This window comes from Schistocerca serialis, chromosome 1 (assembly GCF_023864345.2).
Source record: "Schistocerca serialis cubense isolate TAMUIC-IGC-003099 chromosome 1, iqSchSeri2.2, whole genome shotgun sequence".
Lineage (NCBI taxonomy): Eukaryota > Metazoa > Arthropoda > Insecta > Orthoptera > Acrididae > Schistocerca > Schistocerca serialis.
Window position 1 is genome coordinate 833943013 of NC_064638.1, and position 26220 is coordinate 833969232.

Here is a 26220-nt window from a genome sequence, read left to right on the forward strand (position 1 = left end):
TAAAAATATAAATCAATATTACGAGCCAACGGAGAAGGACGCCTATTAAGAAAGTCACTAGCGGGCATCTCTGGGGATCCTGCCGCACCTCGGTTGTATAAAGCTTACAAGCAAGTGAGGGCTCTGTCTAGGTGGACCTTTATATTTCCAGCAATTCCTAGTATCAACGCGGTCCCAGATCTGAACAAAATACTCCCATCCGAATAGGTGTACAGTAAAACAGGAAAAATACCTGACATGGAGTTTGAATATTTATTCCACTTTGTTACGAATTCCTCTGACGTAACAGAACACTACCTAAAACGCACAAAGGTTCACGAAACGTAAAATTTTTTTATTAAGTATTCTACATAAACGAAGGTACATAAACTTTCGCTAAGTCAAACCCGTTAAGCGACTAAGAAATGGCAATTAAACCTAATGTAAAGTTTTGATCGTCAGAATTGAGCTGCACTTAGTAGGCAATTCAAATGAGGGCATTATGACGTGGAAATTTACACACGACACAGACCCAACAGAGCTGCTGAAGGAATGAGAAGCAGAAGGAATTATCTTAGTATGTGTTATAATTAAAAAGCTTGCTAGAATGACTGAACTGGCGAATTTGTGTTTCCTGTAAGTACACCTTTGTTACCAAAGTATCTGAAGACAGGCTTCGTTCAGCAGAAAGTAAGGCTTGTTATCTAAAATTGTCCAAGGTTCTTTAAATTCCAGAGGCTTCGCCATACTACCTTGCCATACAAAGGCGGTGAAAAAAGCAGATAAGCCTCTGATGAGCCTCTGATGAGCCACACACAGGGTGTCTTGAGCGCACAGGTAAGCATCCAGTCTGCAGCTTGAATTGCCCTAAGTTTACTGAAGAAAAGGAATTCCTTAAAATTATATAAGGCGCATATCATATGCTGAAGCGCAGCAGGCCATACAGCCTCCTACCTTTAAAACCTCATTTGCGTCCGCACTCATGAACCAGCTACAATGCAAAATCTCGTACTGTCACCATCAGCTGTAAGCAAAAGTGCATGTGCAAGGTTGCATCTGTAAAGTTCCGCGCTTAGCTCCAATTCGATTAAGGCGACTGAAGGTACCCAACATTCGCTCACGACTGGAAAAGAAGCGAGCGAAGATAGCGTCGCCCAAGTTAAAACTATACCACTCATCGCATTAGGGGGAACCCTGCAATCTCAAGTTAACCAAGGATTAAGAAAGCTGAACGAAAGCTATGTAAGCATAGAACTCAAACAGCTTCCGAAATCGACGTAGATGTGCCAGTAACAGAACCCTCCATTCCTCCTCCTCTACTGATTTCTTGCCAGATGCAGAAGGAAAACCTCTTTGAAAGATCACACTTATTTCATTGCAATTTGGGTACAGGACTCTTACGGAGGAACTACACTACGTACAAAACTTGTCTGTATGTATACAAGAGACCCACTTCAACGCCCCAGATTCCCGAATGTTACGAGTTTTGTAGGAAGTATGACCCTTTTGGTCAAAACGGTCAAGGATGGAACTGCTATGTTTCTCAGTGACTCCTGCCAACTCTCGCCCGTCTCCCATAGCACCCCAAGCTTCGACTATCAGCTCAGGTTCCTCATGCACTCAGCGTACTGTATCTGTGCCCCCTCATAAAAAGGAGCCAAAACGTTCTTGCAACCTTTATTCGAAAATCCCCCCGACTCATCTTGTTGACGCCAACGTACTCCATTAGCTTCCGGGCTCTTCCGGCACCTGGCCTAGAGGTGTAGTTTTAGAGTATTTACTTCTACCGGAACACTGAGAAAATATATCGGCGTCACTTTGGGGTCTTTGTCAGATCTATCCTTGTTAGGGGTGTCTGAACGATGGCAGCCGAAAAGCTTGCTCCGTAAGGTTAACTGGACTACATACAGCCAGCCGACTGACACAAAATTTCAAGAGTGGGTGGTGCATATGCCAGAGGTCATTTACAAAACCGTTGTTTCATCCATTCCGAAAGCAGCTGCGCTGTGAATATTCGGAAGCAGTCCATCTGGACAAAAGCTAAGAGGGCTTCATACAGAAATAGCTTCAGCCAGGGATATTTTCAAGTGTAGCAAAAAAGGATTATGGCACGAGTTTCTGTGCTGTACAAACCCTTTCACATCGACAAAAGCAGAGGAATCATTTGCAGGAATTCAGTGAGGTCGAATTGCAGCACCATTCCCTTTCAATTATCGAACAAACGCAAGGATGGCTGACGGTGTTTAGTCTATCTGGGATTGCAGAGCAGTTAAGACCTTAGACGCCAGGAAGGCATATGGACCAGACGGTATCCCAGTAAGATTATATGTTGACTATGTTACAAATATAGCACCATTCTTATCCATCATCTATCGGAGATCATTGAAACAGCAGGAAGTTCCACGGGACTGGAAGAAGGCCCATGTCATAGCAGTCTATAAATGTGTAGAAAATCGGATGCGCATAATTACTGGCCAATTTCACTGACATCGATTTCTTGTGGAATCATGGAAAATATTTTGTGTTCAGACATAATGACCTTTCTAGACTCAGAAGCTTATCTGCAGAAACCAGCACGGTTTTAGGAAACAGCGGTCATGCGAGACACAGCTGGCCCTCTTTGTCGATGATCTACAACAGGCTCTAGATACTGGCTCCCAGGTTGATGCCATATTTCTTGACTTTCGAAAGGTGTTGGACTCAGTTCCGCACTGTTGCTTACTCCAAAAAGTGCGCGCTTACAGTCTAACCCACGACATGCGGTTGGATAGGAAGTTTTCTAACAGACAGAACATTATGTCGTCCTGAATGGGAAGACTTCAATAGAAACAAGCGTAACATCAGGCGTGCCCCAGGGTAGCGTAATAGGTCCGCTGCTTTTTACGATTTACATAAACGATCTGGTTGATGGTATTGACAGCGGCATTAGACTGTTTTGCCGATGATGCTGTAGTCTACAGGAAAATAGTATTACACCAAAATTCTGATCAAATCAATGAGGATTTGCAAAAAATAAATGCTTGGTGTAATGACTGGCAGTTCTCTCAAAATTAGTAAGTGTAATCTACTGCGTATAACAAGGTGAAAATCCTCAATGTACAAGTACAAAATAAATGCCCAGTCTTTCGAAGCGGTAACATCTGTCAAGTATCTGGGTGTGACTATTCGAAATGATCTCAAATGGAACGTTCAGATTACACAACTAGCGGGCAAGACGAACTCTAGATTGCGGTTTATTGGTAGAATCCTGAAGCGATGTAGTCCTTCAACGAAGGAAATTGCTTACAATACGTTAGTTCGTCCAGTCAGAGTATTGTTCGTCAGTATGGGACACTTACCAGTCGGGTCTGATTTAAGAGGTCCAAAGAAGAGCGTTAAGATTCGTGACTGGTACATTTAGCCATCGCGAGAGCGTTACAAATCCCAGAAATTTTAAGTGGGATACACTTGCAGATACACGACGCGCTAAACGGAAGGGGCTGCAAACTAAATTCCGAAATTAACTTTCAAATCGCGCAATGATCACCATTCAAAGATAAGGTTCAAATGGATCTGAGCACTATGGGACTTAACTTCTGAGGTTATCAGTCGCCAAGAACTTAGAACTAATTGAACCTAACTAACCTAAGGACATCACACACATACGGGCCCGAGGGAGGATTCGAACCTGCCACCGTAGCGGTCGCTCCGCTCCAGACTGTAGCGCCTAGAACCGCAAGCCCACTCCGGCCGGCCAAAGGTAAGGGAAATTAGAGCTCGTACTGAGGCGTTCAGACAGTCGTTTTTCCACTCGTGTGATCCGCGAGTGGGACAGAGGGGGAGAAATATGACTTTGGCGCGAATTCTGCCCTCCGCCACACACCGCTTGGTGGCTAGCGGAGTGTATATGTAGATGTAGAATTACTGTAGCTAGTAATAGTATTTATTCTAGAACACGTAGCCCAGAAAATTCGCATTAAATTCTTCCAAATAAGCTCAGCCAGACAATATTCCATTTTCTGACTACATTGTGAAGCCGCAAAGATGATGCTCGACTATTCCAAGCAGAAATATTTACAGCAGTTTATTAAAATTTTAAGGCTGGAAGTAACACTGTGCTCACCTGGTATAGAAGACAGTATATCACGCTACATCCCAGTTTGTGGCCAAAAGATGGTTCAAATGGCTCTGAGCACTATGCGACTTAACTTCTGAGGTCATCAGTCGCCTAGAACTTAGAACTAATTAAACCTAACTAACCTAAGGACATCACACACATCCATGCCCGAGGCAGGATTCTAACCTGCGACCGTAGCGGTCGCCCGGCTCCAGACTGTAGCGCCCAGAACCGCACGGCCACTCCGGCCGGCCTGGCCAAAAGAAACTCGTCTTGAAGTTGTCAACGGAATTTCAACATACGGTCGCTACGCGTACACGCGCCGGGAAACCATCTAAGTACCATATTTAAAATACATTAGGCTTCCTGTATGGGAGGACTAACGAACCGTTAACCGTCGTCTTGTCTGGATTCTGGAAGTCAAGCTGAGTAGGCGATCCAGTCCACCTACACGCTCTTATCCCACCGACCGAAAGAAACTATATGAAAATGGGAAGAAAGCCAGTAGTTAAACAGGAAGCAGCGATCAATAAAGGCTAGCATTCGACCCTTTGGGTACGTCCTCCCAACCAGAGAGACAGAAGGAAAGTCTTACACTAAGTCACTTTCTTAGAGGGCTCAGTACTTGCCATGTAACTGTCTATACACCATAGTTACTATGTGCGTTTATTTCCTAACAATACCGTAACCACTATGGTTGTCAAGTATGTGTATGAAATACTACTATTTACCTGGAATATTTGGAATTGACAAAGTTTAAAAATGTTTATCCGAGCCTCTTCCTTAGTTTGTTAAGAGGGCTATTTTTCTGTGGAACAGTTACGGATTCATCCATTTCATATCAAGCGATCAGCTAATATGCACCCTGTACATGATCCGTAACTAGACATTCAGGTTTCGGAATACATATTACACGTACTGTGTGTGACTGGTCGTGGTAAGCAGCAGATCGCTTTTACAGTGTCCGGCATGTTAACAGATTTTGATTTTCCTGTGTTTCCCAATGCTCAATATCTAGGGATATGACAGCTATGATCATTCGAATTAAAAGAAGTCAAACACGGGCTCGAAAATGCACACCTTCAGAGCTGTGAGCACTTTTTTCAGTAGAATCAGGGTTTCACGGTAGTGAACAAGTATTCATAGTTCTTAGGTATGCATTTTAGAGCTAGTGTTTACTAAGCCTCTTTTTGCATCGAATGATCGTTCTTACAGTATCCCTGTTCAATTAATGCATTTACCGCTCAATGCACATAGTAAAGCAAGGAGCAACGGTGAAAAGCAGAGATCTGTGGAATAAAGTATAATGCTGCTGTTTTGCATTCCTCCGTTGTTCTTCCTGAGACATTCACACTTCCTCAGAGGGATAGAAAGTTGAGGACAGTTGGAGAGAACTTCACAAATACAAGAATTTTGGTAGCTGTAGTGGAGTTTATTGTATCCCATAACCTACGCAAGCGCGAGGGGTGTCCCATTTTCACACGAAGGGTCAATATTCGCAGGATGGAGTGATAGTGTTCCCAGAAATTTAGGCTGTCGAACACATGCGAGACAGCCCCTATACTGGGATGAACTTTTTCCTCATCAACGATAAGATCTGTTACAGCTTTAAGTTTTTTTATTTCCTAAAATAAACACCTGGTTTTTAAAAAACAAGTGTCCCATCTTCAGGTCCATATAAAACGTGAGCACTTAAAAATCTAAACAGCGGTTAAAATAGTTCCTCCTCAATTCGTAACTAGAAGGTACTCTTCGATGAGCCCATGGATTGACAATTCACACGCTGTTTAAAGCTGTGAAGAATCGCGAGATATTGCTACTGATTGCCCGATTAATTGCAAACGTAATCTGTTTATAGTATTCTAAATATTCCTTCTTCGAAATTAAAATAGGTTATGGATAATCTCTTTGATATGTGACCATTTGGAACTAAACACTCAGCTGTAGAAGAAATATAGAAGAATTCCATGTGCGCCTTTGTAAAGAGCTAATCTATTTATGATGTTTTAGGATAACCTAAGGAAACCAAAATTAGGATTACACGGCTGTAATTTTAATCTCTTCCTCAAGAACGGAAGTACAATATCTTATCCATGTCTTAACTATGTGGCCATATCCCTTCCCCCAAGCATATTTATTCTAGGAGGGTATCTCGTAAAACTGTGACCGTATTTCAGACAGCACATCTAAGTACATCACGTGAATAGATTCTTCAGTCATTTTCAACTGGAGCTGTACCTTTTACTCTCCGCTGACTAATAGTTCTCATTAAGACGCGCAAAATCTGCATACAAGCTAGCCCTCTGAAGTCGTCGAGATATTGCGGAATATGACAAACGTTCGAGATGAAAGGTTTTCCTTGGTAGTAGGTGATGGACGACGCGCAGGTGCTAGACTTTAGCTCTTTGCTATTGATGGATGACTTACTCAGTGAAACAGGCTGTTGGACGCGTAGTAGAAAGTGACTGGGCGTGGCACATTATCTTAACGGGTACATATCGATTACGTTCGACAGGTTTGATGTACGTCGTGAAATGCTGGAATGGTAAATGGAAGCCGCTAGTGAATTAATTTATTAACAGGTAGCCAATACCCACAGAGAGTGCTATTGAAGTCTAAAATCACAATTTAACATCTGAAGCATTTTTGGGGAGACAGGTGACATTTCGTTAGTGAATATAAAAGACGAAGAATGAACAATTTGCAGAGGCGTGTACGCTGTTTTAAAACATGAACTCCGTGTGGTAGAACGCTATTAATTCTGACCCTTGTCTGTGATGGTCATTAGCCTTGCTGAGTTGCGTGGTAGCGTGATAAGATCTTAGCAGTCCAGCTTTCATATTTATACAGATTTGGCAGAATAGACAGCAAATTTGGCCTGAAAATACATCGGTTTCTATTTGAAGGAAAAATTTTGCTCTTGTTCCAGTTCTCATTCAGACGACTGGTTTGATGGTGCCCTCCATGCTATTGTATTCCGTGGGAGTTTATTCGTATCTTCATAACTACAACAACCTACAAGCATTTCAATTTTATTGTATTCGTGCCTTTTTCTGCAATTTTTACCGCCACGCTTCCTTCCATTGCCAAATGTGTCAGGAAAGTTTAGCCTCAGAAGGCTCTGTCACGTAACACCATTCGTAGCCCATAGTCTTTGACAAGAAACCCACAAGAACCTTAAAAACCATCAAGTTGCAATAATTCGCATTAGGACCAAAGGCATTCAGTACATATCAGCAGCGACATTTCTTTCTGCCTCTAAGACGCTGCAATATCTAATTAGTGTTCCACGCGTTTCTTGATAAAATATTTGAAAATGCATTTGAAAATGTTTCATAGCACTTTTTTGAAATGGCATGACAGTTACCGATGTTTCTGGTTTGCTGTCTATAAAACAGAGAAAATAGTTTACAGTGAAAAATCATTAAGCCGTGTCCAGGACGGTTTACGTAATGCAGATGTGACAAAACATATTACTGTAGGAAACTGTGCAATTCAAAGTGTTGTATAATGATGGATTTTGGCAAAGAAATTGGCTTGCACGATTCCGTACCGGAATAGCATTGCCATCTTTTTCAGAAAATTTTGGTTAACCAAGAATAATTTAAGTATTTGAAGAATACTTGCGAGCTGTGGGATCCTCACCAGATAGAACTGACTGAGTACGTCGAAAAAGTTCAAAGAAAAGCAGCACGTTTTGTATTATCGCGAAATATGGTAGAGTGTGTCACAGAAATGATGCAGGATTTGTCTGGACATCATTAAAGAAAGTCGTTTTTCGTTGCGCCCTTATCTTCTCACGAAATTCCAATCACCAACTTTCTCCTCCGAATGCTAAAATATTTTGTTGATACCGACCTACATAGGGAGGATCCATCACCATGATAAAATAAGGGAAATAAGAGCTCGTACGGAAAGATAAGTGTGCCTTCTTTCCGCGCGCTATACGAGATTGGAATAATAGAGAATTGTGAAGGTGGTTCGATGAGCCCTCTGCCGGGCACTTAAATGTGACTTGCAGAGTATCCATGTAGATGTAGATACGAGTGTAATATGATGCAACTAACTTGAGGACAATAACCCAGATAAATGTAACGGATCATTTTCAGGTAACTAAAATTTTGTCTTTAGGACCACCTTAGAAATGAGTTATTAGAAATAGCAGCGCTAATTTTAAGGATTATATGGTGCTGGATTATTTATTGGTGCCAGTTTTAAGTAATGCGGACGTAAATGTATAATACATCATGTCGGACAAAATCCCCTTTTGCTCCCATTTCTGAGAGAGCGAGGAGCCATTCACTACTTGTCCGGGTGTAGCCGCTGGCAGTTGGCGTCAACTCCAACGCCATGGGCGTGCACAGCAGCGCGGCGCGGCACGGCTCTAGTATAGGCTGAATCGCCGCTGACGTCACACAGTGGTCGGGCAACAAGTGTCGTCCAGCACAACGAGAGGCAAAAAATAAAAAAGAGCTGTGCGAACTGGGGCGTCGGCGCCGGCGCCCGCAAAGGCTCCGGTCTAGTCCCACGGCCTGCCGCTGGCGCCTTCAGCACAAACACTAGCTCGCGACCAGCTGCCACTGGCGGAACCCTATATCTTTCTCCGACTTCGTGCTCTGAGCTCACTGAGTCCTGTACCAGGGGGCTGTTTATACATTGTGTATACTCCGCAAGTCACTGTACAGCGACAGGCGAAGCATACACCGTATTAATAATCAGACACTTTTAGTCACATTTCAACATGGAGCGAAGGAATTTGCTCTGTCTTTGAGCATTAATCTGTTACTTTCTTAATCCTTCAACGAGATAGATGAGAGCAGTGTATGTATGACATGTCTAGCACTTTCTTTCAGTTTACGGATGAAATTTTCATAACAACTCTGCTTTCTTCAAGTTCGTTCAACATCTCTCACAATTTCGCAAGGGCTAGCGCGACCTATCACGATCCTATAACCGCGTCTCTGGTTTCGTTCGATGTCTGCTTCGTGACTATTTGATAAGGCCCCCATACAATGGAGCAGTACTCACGAACACTTTATACTGACCACTTGTCTGCGGTTTCCTCCTCTTCCATAATCCTCCAAAAAAACCATTCTTCCATTCTCGTATCTACTACCGATTACGACTGATCGTTTTATTTCGTAAGTACTCTTAATACTACCCCTATATACTTAATCGATGTGATGCGCTCCAGAAGTTTACAACTAAAATTTTAAGGTGATTTTAGTGGCGCTTTTGATTTAACAATATTGTTTTCATTTATCAACATTTAAAGAGATGAAATTCATAACACTGTTAAAATAGTTTGTCCTTCTGCACCACCATCAATACTTTCTTGTACACAATATGGCAGTGTCACTGATGGTCAGCACTGTTGACCCCGAGTCCACTCTACAGTTGGCGTAACCACTTAAACAGTTTTCCAACTAAACGATTCTTTAGTTGTGGGTGTAGTCAAAAGGTACCGAATCTGTATGAGCAAATTTCCAAATCCAATGCTCCTATAATGAAAGCACCCTTGGGGCAACAACACTGTTCTGGTTTAGCACTATTTTTTCCACCCATATGGTCCAGAATACTAGTGTGCTATTGTTCAGTTACTAGTAGTAATTTTAGGGAAATCAATAAGAATCTTTTCAAGATAACGCTGATCGTAACATTTACAGTAGATTAACCGTCTTTGCTGACTGTCCCAAATAAAAAATAAGTACGCTCAGATACTGTGATTCCGGCTGTACCTTCTAACCGGGCCGTGATTAGTGACAGAAAATGTTTAGACTGCATGTTTTTGTTGAGTTGGAATGCCAGTTCAAGTTTGTTTCTTCTGAACTATTGCGTTTTCTGCAGAGTATTCCAGCTGATCCACTCTCCAAGATATTTGAATTCTTTGACGATCTCAATTTTTTCCTCAACTTTTCAAAGGAATTTTGAGACCTATTTTTTCAGCTTATTTTTGTAGTTCGAGGGTCTGTTCTTTGGCTTCTCCCCAGATGTGAGCTAGTACGCCCATATTAGGGCTAGACGATTGGCTTTGAAGCCTTTGGTTTTTGTTTCTAGTCGGATTCCACTATGGATCTTTGTGTTCCACTCTACTTTTTCTAGGGTGGAGTTAAATAGTTTTGAGACTATGTTCTTGCCGTACACATCTCAAAAGGGTCAGAGTTCTCCCATGAATGACACTGGAGCATGTATTAGTAAGGCTTTCCGATTTAGTTCGTGGTTTTGTTATGTAGGTTTAATTCTTTTAGTGTACAGAGATATACCTGGTCTATTGAATCATATGCTTTCTGAAAGTCAGTGAAAGTGATAACATACGATTTTGGCCTTTATTTTTTGTATGAGATTTTTGAGGTTAATTCGACACCCTTTAAGAAGCTATCTCGAACATGGGAAACATTGCTCTCACTAAAGCCACATCTAAGTGAATTGCAACTTGATTACGTGGCAATCAAACTTAAGTTCCAAAAAATGGTTCAAATGGCTCTAAGCACTATGGGACTTAACATCTGAGGACATCAGTCCCCTAGACTTAGAACTACTTAAACCTAACCTAAAAACATCACACACATCCATGCCTGAGGCAGGATTCGAACCTGCGACTTAAGTTCCACAAAGAAATCCAAATTATCACAGTCCTCAGAGGAGACAACCTAGATTCTGATCACTAGATTTCTAAAATAAAACAAAATCACCCGAGTAAGGGAAAACGAAACCAGCTACCCCAAAAGAAGAAACCAGGTATGTTTTTTGCTTTTGGTTATCGGAGCTAATTGTTCGGATTTACTTATTAGGCTTTCTTTTATTTACCCTAGTTTTGGTTTTGCATGGCTTCAGTTGCGATGGGAAACTGCTTTGAGGTTATTATCTTTCGTGGATTAAGAAAGGTAATAACCTCCAAGGAGTTTCCCATTGCAACTAAAGCCATGCAAAACCAGAACTAGGGTAAATAAAAGAAAGCCTGATAAGTAAATCCGAACAATTACACTCCTGGAAATGGAAAAAAGAACACATTGACACCGGTGTGTCAGACCCACCATACTTTCTCCGGACACTGCGAGAGGGCTGTACAAGCAATGATCACACGCACGGCACAGCGGGCACACCAGGAACCGCGGTGTTGGCCGTCGAATGGCGCTAGCTGCGCAGCATTTGTGCACCGCCGCAGTCAGTGTCAGCCAGTTTGCCGTGGCATACGGAGCTCCATCGCAGTCTTTAACACTGGTAGCATGCCGCGACAGCGTGGACGTGAACCGTATGTGCAGTTGACGGACTTTGAGCGAGGGCGTATAGTGGGCATGCGGGAGGCCGGGTGGACGTACCGCCGAATTGCTCAACACGTGGGACGTGAGGTCTCCACAGTACATCGATGTTGTCGCCAGTGGTCGGCGGAAGGTGCACGTGTCCGTCGACCAGGGACCGGACCGCAGCGACGCACGGATGCACGCCAAGACCGTAGGATCCTACGCAGTGCCGTAGGGGACCGCACCGCCACTTCCCAGCAAATTAGGGACACTGTTGCTCCTGGGGTATGGGCGAGGACCATTCGCAACCGTCTCCATGAAACTGGGCTACGGTCCCGCACACCGTTAGGCCGTCTTCCGCTCACGCCCCAACATCGTGCAGCCCGCCTCCAGTGGTGTCGCGACAGACGTGAATGGAGGGACGAATGGAGACGTGTCGTCTTCAGCGATGAGAGTCGCTTCTGCCTTGGTGCCAATGATGGTCGTATGCGTGTTTGGCGCAGTGCAGGTGAGCGCCACAATCAGGACTGCATACGACCGAGGCACACAGGGCTAACACCCGGCATCATGGTGTGGGGAGCGATCTCCTACACTGGCCGTACACCACTGGTGATCGTCGAGGGGACACTGAATAGTGCACGGTACATCCAAACCGTCATCGAACCCATCGTTCTACCATTCCTAGACCGGCAAGGGAACTTGCTGTTCCAACAGGACAATGCACGTCCGCATGTATCCCGTGCCACCCAACGTGCTCTAGAAGGTGTAAGTCAACTACCCTGGCCAGCAAGATCTCCGGATCTGTCCCCCATTGAGCATGTTTGGGACTGGATGAAGCGTCGTCTCACGCGGTCTGCACGTCCAGCACGAACGCTGGTCCAACTGAGGCGCCAGGTGGAAATGGCATGGCAAGCCGTTCCACAGGACTACATCCAGCATCTCTACGATCGTCTCCATGGGAGAATAGCAGCCTGCATTGCTGCGAAAGGTGGATATACACTGTACTAGTGCCGACATTGTGCATGCTCTGTTGCCTGTGTCTATGTGCCTGTGGTTCTGTCAGTGTGATCATGTGATGTATCTGACCCCAGGAATGTGTCAATAAAGTTTCCCCTTCCTGGGACAATGAATTCACGGTGTTCTTATTTCAATTTCCAGGAGTGTAGCTCCGATAACCAAAGCCAAAAAACATGCCTGGTAGGCAAAGAATGTGACAGACTAAGCTAAGAAAAGCACGGCAGCAGTGGTAGTTACAGAAAAATGAAATTTATTTGCAGAAACAGCGTCTCCTACGTGAATTCTCAGCACTGCCTGCTTTCAAAAGAGGAACGTCTCTAGTGACTGTCGCCGACAGTTCGTAATGGCCCTGATAACCCCTCTTCGTGCCCAGTAGAAGTGCGTGGTGGAGCACTAGACAAACGTCTCTCCCGTACCACCCCTGCCACTTGCCACTGCTGGGAGAAACGGGGCGTGCCGCCGCCACCTGCAGTACGCAGAGTGTACCGTCTGGCCCCCGCTCTGCTGACTGCTAATGGCAGCCTATGAAGGCGGCAAACACCTGGCCGCCGCCGCCACCACCACCACCACCACGGGAAGCCGTACGGCTTGCCTTATGACGGCTGTCCTCGCACAAATCGCGTTCCTTACGACTGACTGGCAAAACGCATCGGCGATGCCCACAAGGAATCGCTAAGCAGTTTCGAAAATATTTTGCATTAATTTTTTAATGTTTGCAGAGCATCCAGTAGCAAGTTGAGATGTTGAGCGAGTCTTACTCAGGATGCAGCAGTACTACCCGCGAGATGGAATATCACATATTCCTGCTCTTGCACACACACTTTAAATAGCTCAGAAAAGCTACTATCTTTTCAGCAGCTAGACTCCACAAGTCACTTTATGGTGTGTGATATAGTGTACTTTGTATACTAACGTCGCTTCATTTTCCCTTTCCAGTCGCTAATTGTGCCTGAAAGAATGACTGCCAGTAATCTCCCTAATTTTCCCTTCGTCTTTTCGTGAAATATACTTAAGAGGAAGAAATATTAGTTGACACTTCTAGGTACATACTCTCTCCGAACTTTAACTAGGGCACTTAGTAATGCTCTATGTCTCTCTGCCACTGGAGTTATGTGACGCTTTCTCGCTCATTGAACGAAAACTACACATGCTGCTCTTCTGTGAATGTTCATGTGTGTCCTACCTGCTAAAATACCCAGACTAACGAGGAATACTTCATTATCTGTCTCACTAACGTTCTGTAAGTTACCGCCTTCGTGGATTGACTACATATTGTAATGAATTTACTCTCTGCGGAACTTTCGCATTGTTAACAGGAATGTTCGATTCCGTATAAATTCAGGGAAGAGTCTGTTTCATGTTTTCTTAAACTATATATTTCCTCATCCATAGATATTTCTGAACATTTTTGATTACCAAAAGCCATATACCTGTCAATGTTTTTCTTTCGTTATTCATATCAACATATTTCATAGGTACTATGTTTTACCATGAAACTTAAATGATCAGAAAACAAATTTGCAGTGAATATTAATTGTTGAGCTTCAGTTTTCATACAAACAAATTTTCTGTCTGCACTTATAATTTCTGATTTTACTATCGATAACGAAATCTTTTTATAAAATAACAGCAGACTTCTATTTTTCGTATTGTCGAAATTTAAACCTCTTCATTCATCATTAAGCTTATAAATGCTCTATTTTCAGAAAATGGCATACATATTAAATCTGAAAAAAACTGTTTCTTGAGACAGTCATGCTAGCATTAATTTGGACTATTCACTTTTCTAGAAGGTACTGGACGCTGGAATCTTAATATGTAATGTATTTTTAGCATCAAGCGCATCACAGTTGCGCAAGAGTTGGATGAGATTGTGTCAGGTAGCGTTAGAGCATTTGTAGAGTGTGATAAATGTTAGACTGACCGATTATGTTCTTTGTGTGGTGCAAGAACGTTCGACAATGTACTTTTGAAGAAGAGTTTATTATGCAGTTATAATGTGTGTTTCAAGAACATGCAAATATTAGAAGAAATGGTTAACAGCAACAATGTTCCATCGACTTGTCACTTAAATGAATCCTGGACGAACTCTTTTCAGTAAGTTATACATGAACAAAGGAAGCAGCCCTGAGACACCAACTTTCGAAGGTAAGAAATATTTATCTATAAATATAAAGCACTTTCTCTAACAAATAATTTAAAGGTTGTGTAAACCGAAATAATTCGACAACGTAGGAATAAATATTCTGAACTTTCGTAATAGATTGACACCTAATTAAGGGATAACATTATGACGTACTACGGATTATGCCAAGGCATCTCTGGTATCCACCTCAGCTATGATCTGTTTCATGTGGCCGTTCCACTTTAAATCACTCAACATATATATTCTCAGATCTCATGGATATGCCTGTTCCCAGCGGCTGTTCGGCAACTGTGCAATCCTAAAACAACGGACCTTTCCGCCTCTTTATACGGTATTTTATGGTATACGTAAGCTCACAATCCATATGTCAAGTAACTATCCTTTGCAGGTTTCTGTCTTGCTTCGATTTTCCAGCGTTGCGACTGCTATACATAATACACAACATTTTCGTACTCTTAGGCCCAGCAGACAAAACATTTGCGACTGTAAGAGTTACCGCGTAATCCCGTGTAACACCGCCATTAGCCTTGATTTATGTCTTCAACTCAGCGAGTAATATCAAATTTCGGGGGTGCTGAATGCTACACTTCACTCGTTTTTGCAGATAGTTCAGACGCTAACAGATTGAAGTCAGGTGATAAACTTCTCCACTCCAAGTGCTTGATGTTCACCAGATCATTAAGGTCTCCGTGCAGCTCTATGAACACATTTTTGAAGAGAGTAGTGTACACAGCCTACTACTCAATATGTGGAAGAAAGGTCAACACTTCGTCACCGAGAATGTTTAAATATTGTTATTTGACATGGTCAAACTGGATGTGAGTGATTTGTGTTTACTGGAAGCCCTGACGACGGCATCGGTTGATCTTCTGCCTGCTACGATATGGGCATTTCATTTGCAGATGCCGTGTGTCATGAGCTATCTATGTTGTTGACGTTTATATGTGGAACTTACTTGGTAATTGACTTACACGATGAATTCGAAAGTCTCGTACAGCCAACATTATACATTGTTCTGGTGGTACACCTTTAGAGCAATAGTGTCAGTTGTCTTCTCGCTACTCCCATTTGGAGAATGATTTTATTATACGTGGCGGCAACAGTCTCGTGAACTTTGGTAAGGACTGTAATCTCAACGTATACTTTCCAGTTCTGTATTCATGCACTAGCTGATAACCCCAGCGCTGCCCGGGTATTTATTTATAGCTGCACCCGAAACTTCGTACGAGTTCATTTTTCTTTACTTATAAAGGTTCTTTGTGTACAACGTTTGAAGTAGTACGATTGGGGACATGAACGAAGAGCTTGTTTGCATCACTAACATGGGAGGGATCCACATAAAGCTGACCGTGGGAAAGGCAACACACTAGGGTTCACGACTGCAACACAAGGTATGTGGCCTTGGGCCTTATGGTCATGCCGTAACATATGCTTACGGGGAATTTCACACGTTTAAAGCGAAATGGTAAATTGTTAGAAATAAGCAGGATCTGGCATACACCCCACTTCCCGTCTAAATTTCCGCTTCTATGATATGTTGAAGGTAAGTCACTTGAAGACACTGAGTGAGGGTTCTGGGGAACGATAGACTGCATGATGCTCTCCATTAGACTTCCGTTGCGCCTCGCTTTCGGAAGGAGTCTCCAAAGAGCGAGTTGAAGCCCGCTGTTCTCGAGCCACAGCAATTCTCAGCTTATAATTTTCATTGGACTTTAAACCACACAGTCCTCAGTCTCTCGCCTCAGTATTTATTCAGAAAGACTATTGTTTTCCAAGCCATTTTCATTGTAAGCAAATCGAAATCAAAATTTAAGAGTAGTTATCGAAATCAATGCCAACTTAAAAAATTCAGTTTTTCTAGCACAGAATATATTTATTTATTTATTTATTTTACCTGGCAAGATTAGGGCCTTCAGGCCCTCTCTTACACCTAACCAGGCATACTCAGATTCAAAAAATTTCAGTTTCTACAGAACATTAAGGACATATAACATGTTATACAGTATTAATGTTAAAGAAAAAAAATAGAGATTATAAAAGTAGTACAATGAGAATTATAACAATCAAAAAATAATTATAACAATCCAGAATAATAATAACAACAATAATAATAATAATAATAATAATAATAATAATAATAATAATGACTATGTATATGAAAGTAAACATATTTTTCTAAAAACCTATCTGAAGAAACAAAGTAATGTCGTTAGGTTTTTAAGGATAAGACTGCAGCGCTTAACTTTTTCAGTGACCTGAACCTCCGAAAACACTTATGTCACTCAGTTAAAGACTAAAAACGCCGCCGGCCGCGGTGGTCTCGCGGTTCTAGGCGCTCAGTCCGGAACCGCGCGACTGCTACGGTCGCAGGTTCGAATCCTGCCTCGGGCATGGATGTGTTTGATGTCCTTAGGTTAGTTAGGTTTAATTAGTTCTAAGTTCTAGGGGACTGATGACCTTAGACGTTAAGTCCCATAGTGCTCAGAGCCATTTGAACCATTTGAACTAAAAACGCCATGTATTGGTTCTTTGGTGTATTACGCCGTGATGATGAAACATCCGAAACACTAAGCTGAGTATACGGTTTTAGATGAAACTTTAAATCTAAATACCTTTTTCCGTGATCTCATTTTGATCAAATAAAGCCTATATATTTTCTCAAGCTGTGCTCAAATTACAGATGAAAACCCATGAAAATTCGTCTAGTGATTTTGGAGATAAGCGTGTTCGAACAGACGACGATTTTGATCTTATTAAGAGAATGAAAATAGATACCAGCGTGATTCAAATATGTCTTAAGCAATTTTGCATCATTTTTATCAGATTGTATAATAAGCAATACGGCTTAAAATTATGACAGTGTACCCGCCCCCCTCCCCCCACCCCAATTAGTGATTCACATTGAACAATTGTGGTATGTGCGATAAAATTATTTTATACAAACAGTTTATACATTATTATTTTCTTATACCCAATATTCTATTTATTATACATCTGAAGATGTATAATTTAGCTGAAACTAGTTATCAATAAAGAAATTATACTTTCGATCTTGACTGCAAGGATTTATCTGAATCCACAATTTTCAATGCTTAAATAAGCGACCTGAACCATGCACACGGTAATTTGCACGAGTCGGGCCAAGCTTTAGTATGAAAAAAAAAAAAAACACTACACGCGTCCAATCAGCTACTGTGTAGTTTCTTAACGTGACCCACTGAAGACTTGCAGCTTTATCTGCTTCTGCCAGTATGGCCTCATGCTAAGTACTGGACTTCAGATGTCCGTTCCATACTGTTTCCCTCGCAGCGTTCACTCAAACTGATGTAGATGCACTTTCACTCACTGATAGTGAGGATTCTTAGTTTGAAAGCGATTTCACTCACAAGGCGCAACAGTGACTGCCCTTGTCGACAATGGTATAAAAAAAGAACACAAACCACCTCTGGCCTGCCCTACACGCTCCACACAGTAGGTTGACAGCTTCGTCGGGTCGTCCGTGCGCTACCAATTGCAGCATTCGAAGAGGCAAAATTGCGATTAATCTACATCTACATCTACATCTATACTCCGCGAGCCACCTTACGGTGTGTGGCGGAGGGTACTTATTGTACCACTATCTGATCCCCCCTTCCCTGTTCCATTCACGAATTGTGCGTGGAAAGAACGACTGCTTGTAAGTCTCCGTATTTGCTCTAATTTCTCGGATCTTTTCGTTGTGATCATTACGCGAGATATATGTGGGCGGTAGTAATATGTTGCCCATCTCTTCCCGGAATGTGCTCTCTCGTAATTTCGATAATAAACCTCTCCGTATTGCGTAACGCCTTTCTTGAAGTGTCCGCCACTGGAGCTTGTTCAGCATCTCCGTAACGCTCTCGCGCTGACTAAATGTCCCCATGACGAATCGCGCTGCTTTTCGCTGGATCATGTCTATCTCTTCTATTAATCCAACCTGGTAAGGGTCCCATACTGATGAGCAATACTCAAGAATCGGACGAACAAGCGTTTTGTAAGCTACTTCTTTCGTCGATGAGTCACATTTTCTTAGAATTCTTCCTATGAATCTCAACCTGGCGCCTGCTTTTCCCACTATTTGTTTTATGTGATCATTCCACTTCAGATCACTCCGGATAGTAACTCCTAAGTATTTTACGGTCGTTACCGCTTCCAATGATTTACCACCTATGGCATAATCGTACTGGAATGGATTTCTGCCCCTATGTATGCGCATTATATTACATTTATCTACGTTTATCGGACCATGTTACACGCATCCAGTCAGCTACTGCCCAGATTAGCTGCTTGAAAAACCTTAATGACATTCAGCTTTATGAGCAACCGTGAGCGATGGTCTTTTCAGAGGTACCCCACTTCACATGTGTTTAGAAATGCAATACCGTTCGCAATGGTCGCTCGGAAATTTGTTGAGATGAAACTGCGCGTGACAGCATTCTCGAGACGCTGTCGGCAGGGTATTTTTTACGACCACCCTTTTTATGCTATGTCACATGGCACTAATCTTTGACACTCTGAAGTCCGCAGTTATTCACCGACACCTCCACCGAGGTCATTCACACGGTGGTCATTAGTATGTCTCAACATAATAGCTCCCTTATAATTCTGTCGCGGCCCCATACCGATCCATCTCACTTCGCTTATTCCGTACAAACCACTAGCATATTCACACCACTACTGCTATGACTCACCCCGGCTGCTGCCAGTTCTGCACAATCCACATCGCTCCATAGTGGCCTACCTGTGTGCTCTTGCAGGGAGTCGACCAATATTTGGTCCAGCGGCCTTACATATAATTCAACGACACAGCTATGGTGTTGTCAGTCCCTTCTGTCGACTAGTCAAGCACTTACTTCCACACAGTAGTCAAGCATTTACTTCCATTCCTGTGCGATTCGAGGAGACTGAGTACACTTTAATTTTTTCAGCTTTTTTTGTGCTGTTCCGAACAGAGGGAAGAGAGACGTAAGTCACCCCTCTGATATCATCTGGTCACTTCGGTGATTCTCCTGTAGCTGGGAATGCTGTCTTTTTGAACGCGCATCCTTATAATAGACGTTTCTTCCGTACAACGCATTTAGTTTCAATTAACAATTCAAGCCTTGCTGGGAGAGAAACTTTTACATATCAGTTCTCTGGATTGATCTTGGTTTGGCAATTTTAAAATACTATCAACTTATACTCTATACCTTTAGCAGTTTTTCAGGTTGGCTGCGGACATCGAAGGATTCACACATTTCAGAGCACTCTAGCGTGACATTCACGAATTTCAATTCTAACAACTTAATACATCACTAATAAAGTCTCGACTTCAGGAGGACACTCCTATGCATATGCTGGAGTGGCCACCTCCCCGCCCCGAAACAATAGCTTTTGATCAAGGAGCTTGTTACTTAAAGTAGAACTACCACAAAACTGATCGTATGTGAGACGGATGCCAAACGGATCCTTAGGAAGAAACTTCGGCAAATTTAGTCCACCCAGTAGCATACAAAACCCTCGTTCGATTACTACTTTAATACTGCTGGGCAGTCTGGGATCCGGTATTGATAGAGGACATATAGAAGATCCAAAGAAGAGCAGCGCGTTTCTTTACATTTTCATTCAGTAAGCGCGAAAGAGTCACAGAGATACGAGTCGTCACCAGCGGCAGATGGTGCGAGACGTTCTGCATCACATCTGTGTTTACTGTGAAAGTCCCGAGAGCATACGTTCCTAGAAGAGTCAACTAATACTCGTATATTGGTTCCTCCTACGTATATCTCGCGGGAAGACCATGAAGATAAAATTAGAGGGATTCGACCTCACACGGACGCTTACCGGCAATCGTTCGGCCAGTGAACCAAACGGTACTGGTACAGGAATAGGGAAGAAATGACTGTGGTACACGATATACCTTCCGCCGAACACTGTAGAGGTGCGATTCCTAATAAGGCTCAGCGACCGACCACAACTGCAGGAGGCAAAGTGCAACGCTCTCTCTTTCAAACAGTTTGATTCTGACTTGCTAAGTAGGCACATGTCGATTGTGACAGTCATCTGCGATTACTTTGTAAACTATGTATTGCCATTTTGATGTCTTATTACGATCAGGTACTTTCAGTGCAGCCTCTATAGGTCAGGCTTGAGAATTAAACAATTGGTTCGAAAAGAGACAACATATGTACTGCAACTATGACAGATTCGTTAATGAACACTTCATGAAATATAAAAAAAAATTGCTGGTCCTGTATCAATAAAACTAAGAAAGTGAAAAAAAAGGAATATAAAGACACTTTGTTTAATAGCCCAAAGAGTTTTCCGTCACTCGACGAACATGGCATAATCTACAGTAAAACATTTGCTTACCTCGTGATACATCAACTCTTCTCGAGTTAGCATTCATCATGCTATTGTCTAACAGCAAACACTTCGTCTCCAGTTAGGAAATGGAGTAACATCACAGCTGCGCCCGGCAGACACTTCGGTGAGAGGTATTAAACTACTTTACTGTAACTTTCTTCCCCATAGCCCACTTTTGAAATATCCCGTTGTCCCATTATTTTCCGTAGGCACCAACATTAATCCCTGAATTTACAGTTTACATCCACAATAGCCAACAAAACAATTGAAAAATCATTAACTAACGAAACAACGATCCACCCTTCTTTGGTGCTCTTAAGCGAACGTGTTTTGCACAGCTGCGTTGGTGGTATATTCCACTTATGCTAATTCTTTTCGAATACATCCGAAATCTGATTCAGTGGATGATGGTTTCAATACAGAAAGGAGTCTTACTGTTAAAATGTTCAATATGTTTCACAATTTTTGATACGTAAGATGGTGATATACGATATTCAAACTTCTTTACCGGCAGCTTCACCAGTGTACGCTCATGACATTCCGCATATATTTAACATATTCCACATATATTCGTATGCATATTTCGCTTGTTTGTCTAGCGGCCTTCGCAGCATAAATACATATATAAATTAATCCTTGTTCCACAGGTCATGAATACGACATTTCGTAATGATGTGGAACGTGTCACTTTAACATAATTTTTTTTTACACAAAATAATTTTTTTTCTTTATTTGTTACGGTTAGTACTTAATATTTCTTCATAGCTCAATGTGTGTATTATCTCCTGAAGTGTGTCGCACAGTGATGTGAGTTTGTAGGTACATTCAGCGACATGTGGTTGTTGGCCGCAATACATGTCGTCAATAGTTAGTAGTAGAGAACTAATAAATTAAAACGTCATGTATGATGCGGCAGTTTTAGTGCATTTACTCAGTGGTTAACTTTCCTTAAACCATTTTGAGAGGGGTGTCACAGGGAGAACATTTCAAACCTTTACAAAACTATCAATATCTGATGCGGCAGTTTTAGTGCATTTACTCAGTGGTTAACTTTCCTTAAACCATTTTGAGAGGGGTGTCACAGGGAGAACATTTCAAACCTTTACAAAACTATCAATATAGTCTGGTGCAAGTGACTGCTCTCATTCTCAAGTTTTGGATGAATAAACTTTAGTATTTGCACGTTGTTGGCTACACTACTTTTTCACCTCCATCCCCACCCCTTTTGCAGTTAGCCGGTTCTTAATGCCACAGCGCTTCTTTGGGACAAACTGATAAAGGTGGGACAAAGTCAAGAACGGGGCCCAGCGACCATTTTAGTAAATATTCGTAGATCTGTAGTTAGGCTGGCTAGGTCGCATGAATCGTCGTGCAGCTGGTGAAGAATGACTATTGATCAAGTATGCATGACGCGTTTCGGAATTATTTCCATCTTCAGAAATGGAAGTGCAAAAGTAGCGCAAGGACAAGAGCGTTACTAGTTTACGTAGTATTAGATGGCACTGCTCATGATTTGTATACCAAGTTTACTTCAAACTGATCGTGTAGTTTAGCAGGGGATGTGGAACATACATTTTATGACATATCTAGATAGAGGTACTCCCAGCTTTCGTCTTTTACTTGTATGTAACAAGTAAACAGCTTCCTCTTCCCGTAACAACGGAATAATCGCGCTAGAGTTACCAGACATCTTACGTCGCGTAGTTCTTACAAGCGACTGCATTGCTTGTGTGTCGCTGCGTACCTCAACGCACCGACAGCGTTGCTGCCCGTCTTCTGGAGTTGTGACCGGTCGCTGTCGCCCTGTTCGACATCGCACCGCACCGCACCTTGCATATGTCTTGCGGCGTACAGATGGAGATGGCCGCGGCCCTGCACGGTGGGCAGGGCTGCCCAGCTGCCCTGTGGCTGACAGCTCGGTGCGAGTCGTCAATGCCCGACCTCCGCAACCGCTGGCGGCGCTTAACGCGACAGCCACAGAGGACGTCGCAACCGCTTCGCCGAGCTAAATGCCGCTCAAGGACAGGGGCAGAGAGAGCACAAAAAATTCCTCGACGAATGAATCACGAACTTCAGTGAGAGCCACTCAATTGCTCGTTTGTCACGTTTTTACTATCAATTTTGGGGGAAGGCGAAAGTTGAGTAACGAACAGATTTGTCAAAAGTTATGAGTGAGCGAACTGCCGGGTACTGTCCTTCCACTGACCTGACAGTACTAATTTAACAGCGGACTGCATTGTATCAAGTTATTTCACACCTAAGGGTTCGCTAAAAAAAATTCGATCCCTCTTCTCAACGCTATTTGCTCTTATCCTAGCAAAATTGCTCACACTATGGCGTCATACTGAAGATATTTTTCAAACACTGCGTATGGTCGGACGATTCTCCCAATCCAGAATGAGATTTTCACTCTGCAGCGGAGTGTGCGCTGATATGAAACTTCCTGGCAGATTAAAACTGTGAGCCCGACCGAGACTCGAACTCGGGACCTTTGCCTTTCGCGGGCAAGGGTTCGCAGGAGAGCTTCTGTAAAGTTTGGAAGGTAGGAGACGAGATACTGGCAGAAGTAAAGCTGTGAGGACCGGGCGTAAGTCGTGCTTCGGTAGCTCTGATGGTAGAGCACTTGCCCGCGAAAGGCAAAGGTCCCGAGTTCGAGTCTCGGTCGGGCACACAGTTTTAATCTGCCGGGAAGTTTGATTCTCCCAATATTTCTACTGTAAATTTTTCGATAAAATCAAACTTCATATACCTAGGCAGAGCCTCATGGTGGCATGAAAACTCCAGTTATCAGTTTCTATGTTCGTCCATCCATCATACGTATACTATCGTGTATAAATAAGAAGACTTCAGCCTGCAAATTGCAGAGATCTGGCTCGAGTCCGACTGAAGCACATTACATATATTTCGAGTGCAAATGAAACTTACGAACTGCTCTTTCGCTGGTATGCTACATAAATAATACTACGGTATTATCTTTTACGACATATTTGTTTATTTTCTAACATCGAGTAATCAGCAAGGCTAGTCAAAATATATATATTTATGTTTGCGTTGCTTTTTATTAAGCGTATCGATTTGTATCCTCCGTTCTAAGAGTCATGTCGAAACGTATACAGCAAACGTCAATGAGTATACTTCATTTCATCAGCACGTCGTGGTAAAATTTTGATAGTTTAGTACTCTGTTGTGTACGCTCTGAAATAAGATTGTCAGACAGTAGGAACAGCACTGAAGATTAAGTGAAATTTCAAATAAAGTAGTCTCGAGTGACGTTAAGAACTGAAAGACTTCATGTAAATTTAAAAAAATATAAGTCAGTACATCTCTTTTATACTACGGCGAATACAAGTCTTGAATGTTTGCTTTGTTCCCGTGGAAAACGCAAGGCTAGCTAACGAAGGAGAACTTTCTAATGCAAGACTGGTTAGTCGCGAAATTCCAAAATTGAATAGCTAAATAACTATTTTCGCGCCAGACTAAGTCTAAAGCTATCATCGAATTTTAGCTATGAACTTACTGTCTTATTCGTTAATAAATTAGAGTAATCTAGTGGGAAACAACCTAGTTTCCGCCTCTGTGAGGTTTCCTCCAAGTCCACGAACTGGCAGCTCCGCGCAGTTCTACCTGCTGCTGCGGGAAATACCCAGCTTCCAGACAACAGCTGTACAACCTACAGCTGATTGCCGTCTGACTGTCAGGACTCTTACTTCATTACCTCAAGAGCTGTTCACGACAGAGTAGCGTCCACGTTGATGCTTCGACCTTGTGCGTAGAGCGCGCGAGACTTAAAAGGTGCCCAAGAATAAACTATCCGCAAGTTTTCCGAACTGATAAATTCCTAGAAGTTCGGATTATCTGAGCGAGTGAAGCTAAATCTACATTTGCATAATGACTATGCCAGTTCAAGACATTTCGTTCACCATGTCTGGGAAACAGATCACAGACGACGAAAATAAATTAGCAGAGAATAAGCAGTTACGTTCCTGCCGGAAACCAGCGCCACCCTAATAACTATATAAATAAATCTATGCTATTATTGAAAGAAATCGCACAATTTATTTATGCCGAAAGTGTGCTGTGAATTCACGCCACCTTAGAAACATTGACAAGCGTGAGGAAAAAAAAATTAGTTTCTCTTCACTTTTGCTCTGTAATTGCCATCAAAAGCCAAGTAATCAGACGGAAGACGTCCGCGGCCAGCGTACTCACCCTTCTTGAGGTGCTTGGTGCTCATGCTCGGTGCGTCCGCGTCGGCCAGGTGCGTCGGACGATCTGCAGTGGGGTCCGCTTGCAGCTGCTACTAGCTCCGCGCCACGCCGCCGCCTTCCGTTGTTATCGACCTTGGGCCGACCGGAGCGCCGCTAGCGGCAAACTGCGGACGCACGGCACGCGGGCCGGCGGAGGCCTGCCACGAGAAAATCCGCCGTGTTCCGCCGGTACCGATTTCCGTTCGCATTCAGCGACTTCGTGCCGCTGCTGCCAGTGTTGCTTCACGTCACACTTTCTAGCGGCTCAACAGTACGACGACCTGACAGAGACGTGCAATGCGCCTGCAGCGAGAGGCTACACCATGGAGAGGAAATTGGTCTTTTTTTCCCTTTTTCACCTTGCTCTCTTTGTATTCGCAGCCTCCGAACACAGAATCACACGGTCTTGCGTGTACGTTCGGTAGTAGATACTCATGCAGCCTCACAGCAGTGATTTTCTCTTGTTGGTGAACACATATCTGTTCCTCGGCATTTGCATTCCTCATGTAGCTGTTCATATACGTTACGAATACGAAAAATATTTTAATTTTTTATTTCTGCAGGGCAGCAATGTTTTTATTAGGCATTTGGTGATGTGAACATTGTCAGACATACCTGAGGTACTCTGCTGTGGCAGTTGAGAAAAATAAAAGCTTATAGCATTGTTAGTTGGGATACTCGTCTAATAGGATAGGGTTTCCCTCTTCCACGCAGACTCACCCTTCCTACGCGGTACTGAGAGTCTTTTTTTAGTGTATCTATTAAGAGTAGATAATGGGTGTCAGTGTAAGGGCCTACTCAGGATCTGAGCTGGGAAGGAGGGGCGGAAAACAACGATATATCGCGATGATTAAGATGCTGGAAGCACTCGATTGTGTTGCTCTTAGTTTTCCCACTATCGAACTTTAAAAATGCACATAGGAGCAATATCTGGACAATCCTCCAGATCACATTCTTGAGCTGCAAAATCAAATGCCACTTGAATCACATCCTTGAACTCTTCAAGATGTGTGGGAGTGTGGCCGGCCGCTGTGGTCGAGCGGTTCTAGGCGCTTCAGTCCGCAACCGCGCTGCTGCTACGGTCGCAGGTTCGAATCCTGCCTCCAGCATGGATGTGTGTGACGTCCTTAGGTT

General features: G+C 42.9%; 1 protein-coding gene across 1 annotated transcript in view; it reads right to left on the reverse strand.

Moving 5' to 3' along the window:
- LOC126458341 (pyrimidodiazepine synthase-like) overlaps positions 1-25189 on the reverse strand; it is an 88477-nt gene extending 63288 nt beyond the window's left edge. The window contains exon 1 of the mRNA XM_050095309.1: positions 25049-25189. Within this exon, the coding sequence (XP_049951266.1) occupies positions 25049-25073 (25 nt within the window). The 5' untranslated portion in view covers positions 25074-25189. The remainder of the gene's footprint in view (positions 1-25048) is intronic.
- Positions 25190-26220: the final 1031 nt, after the last annotated feature.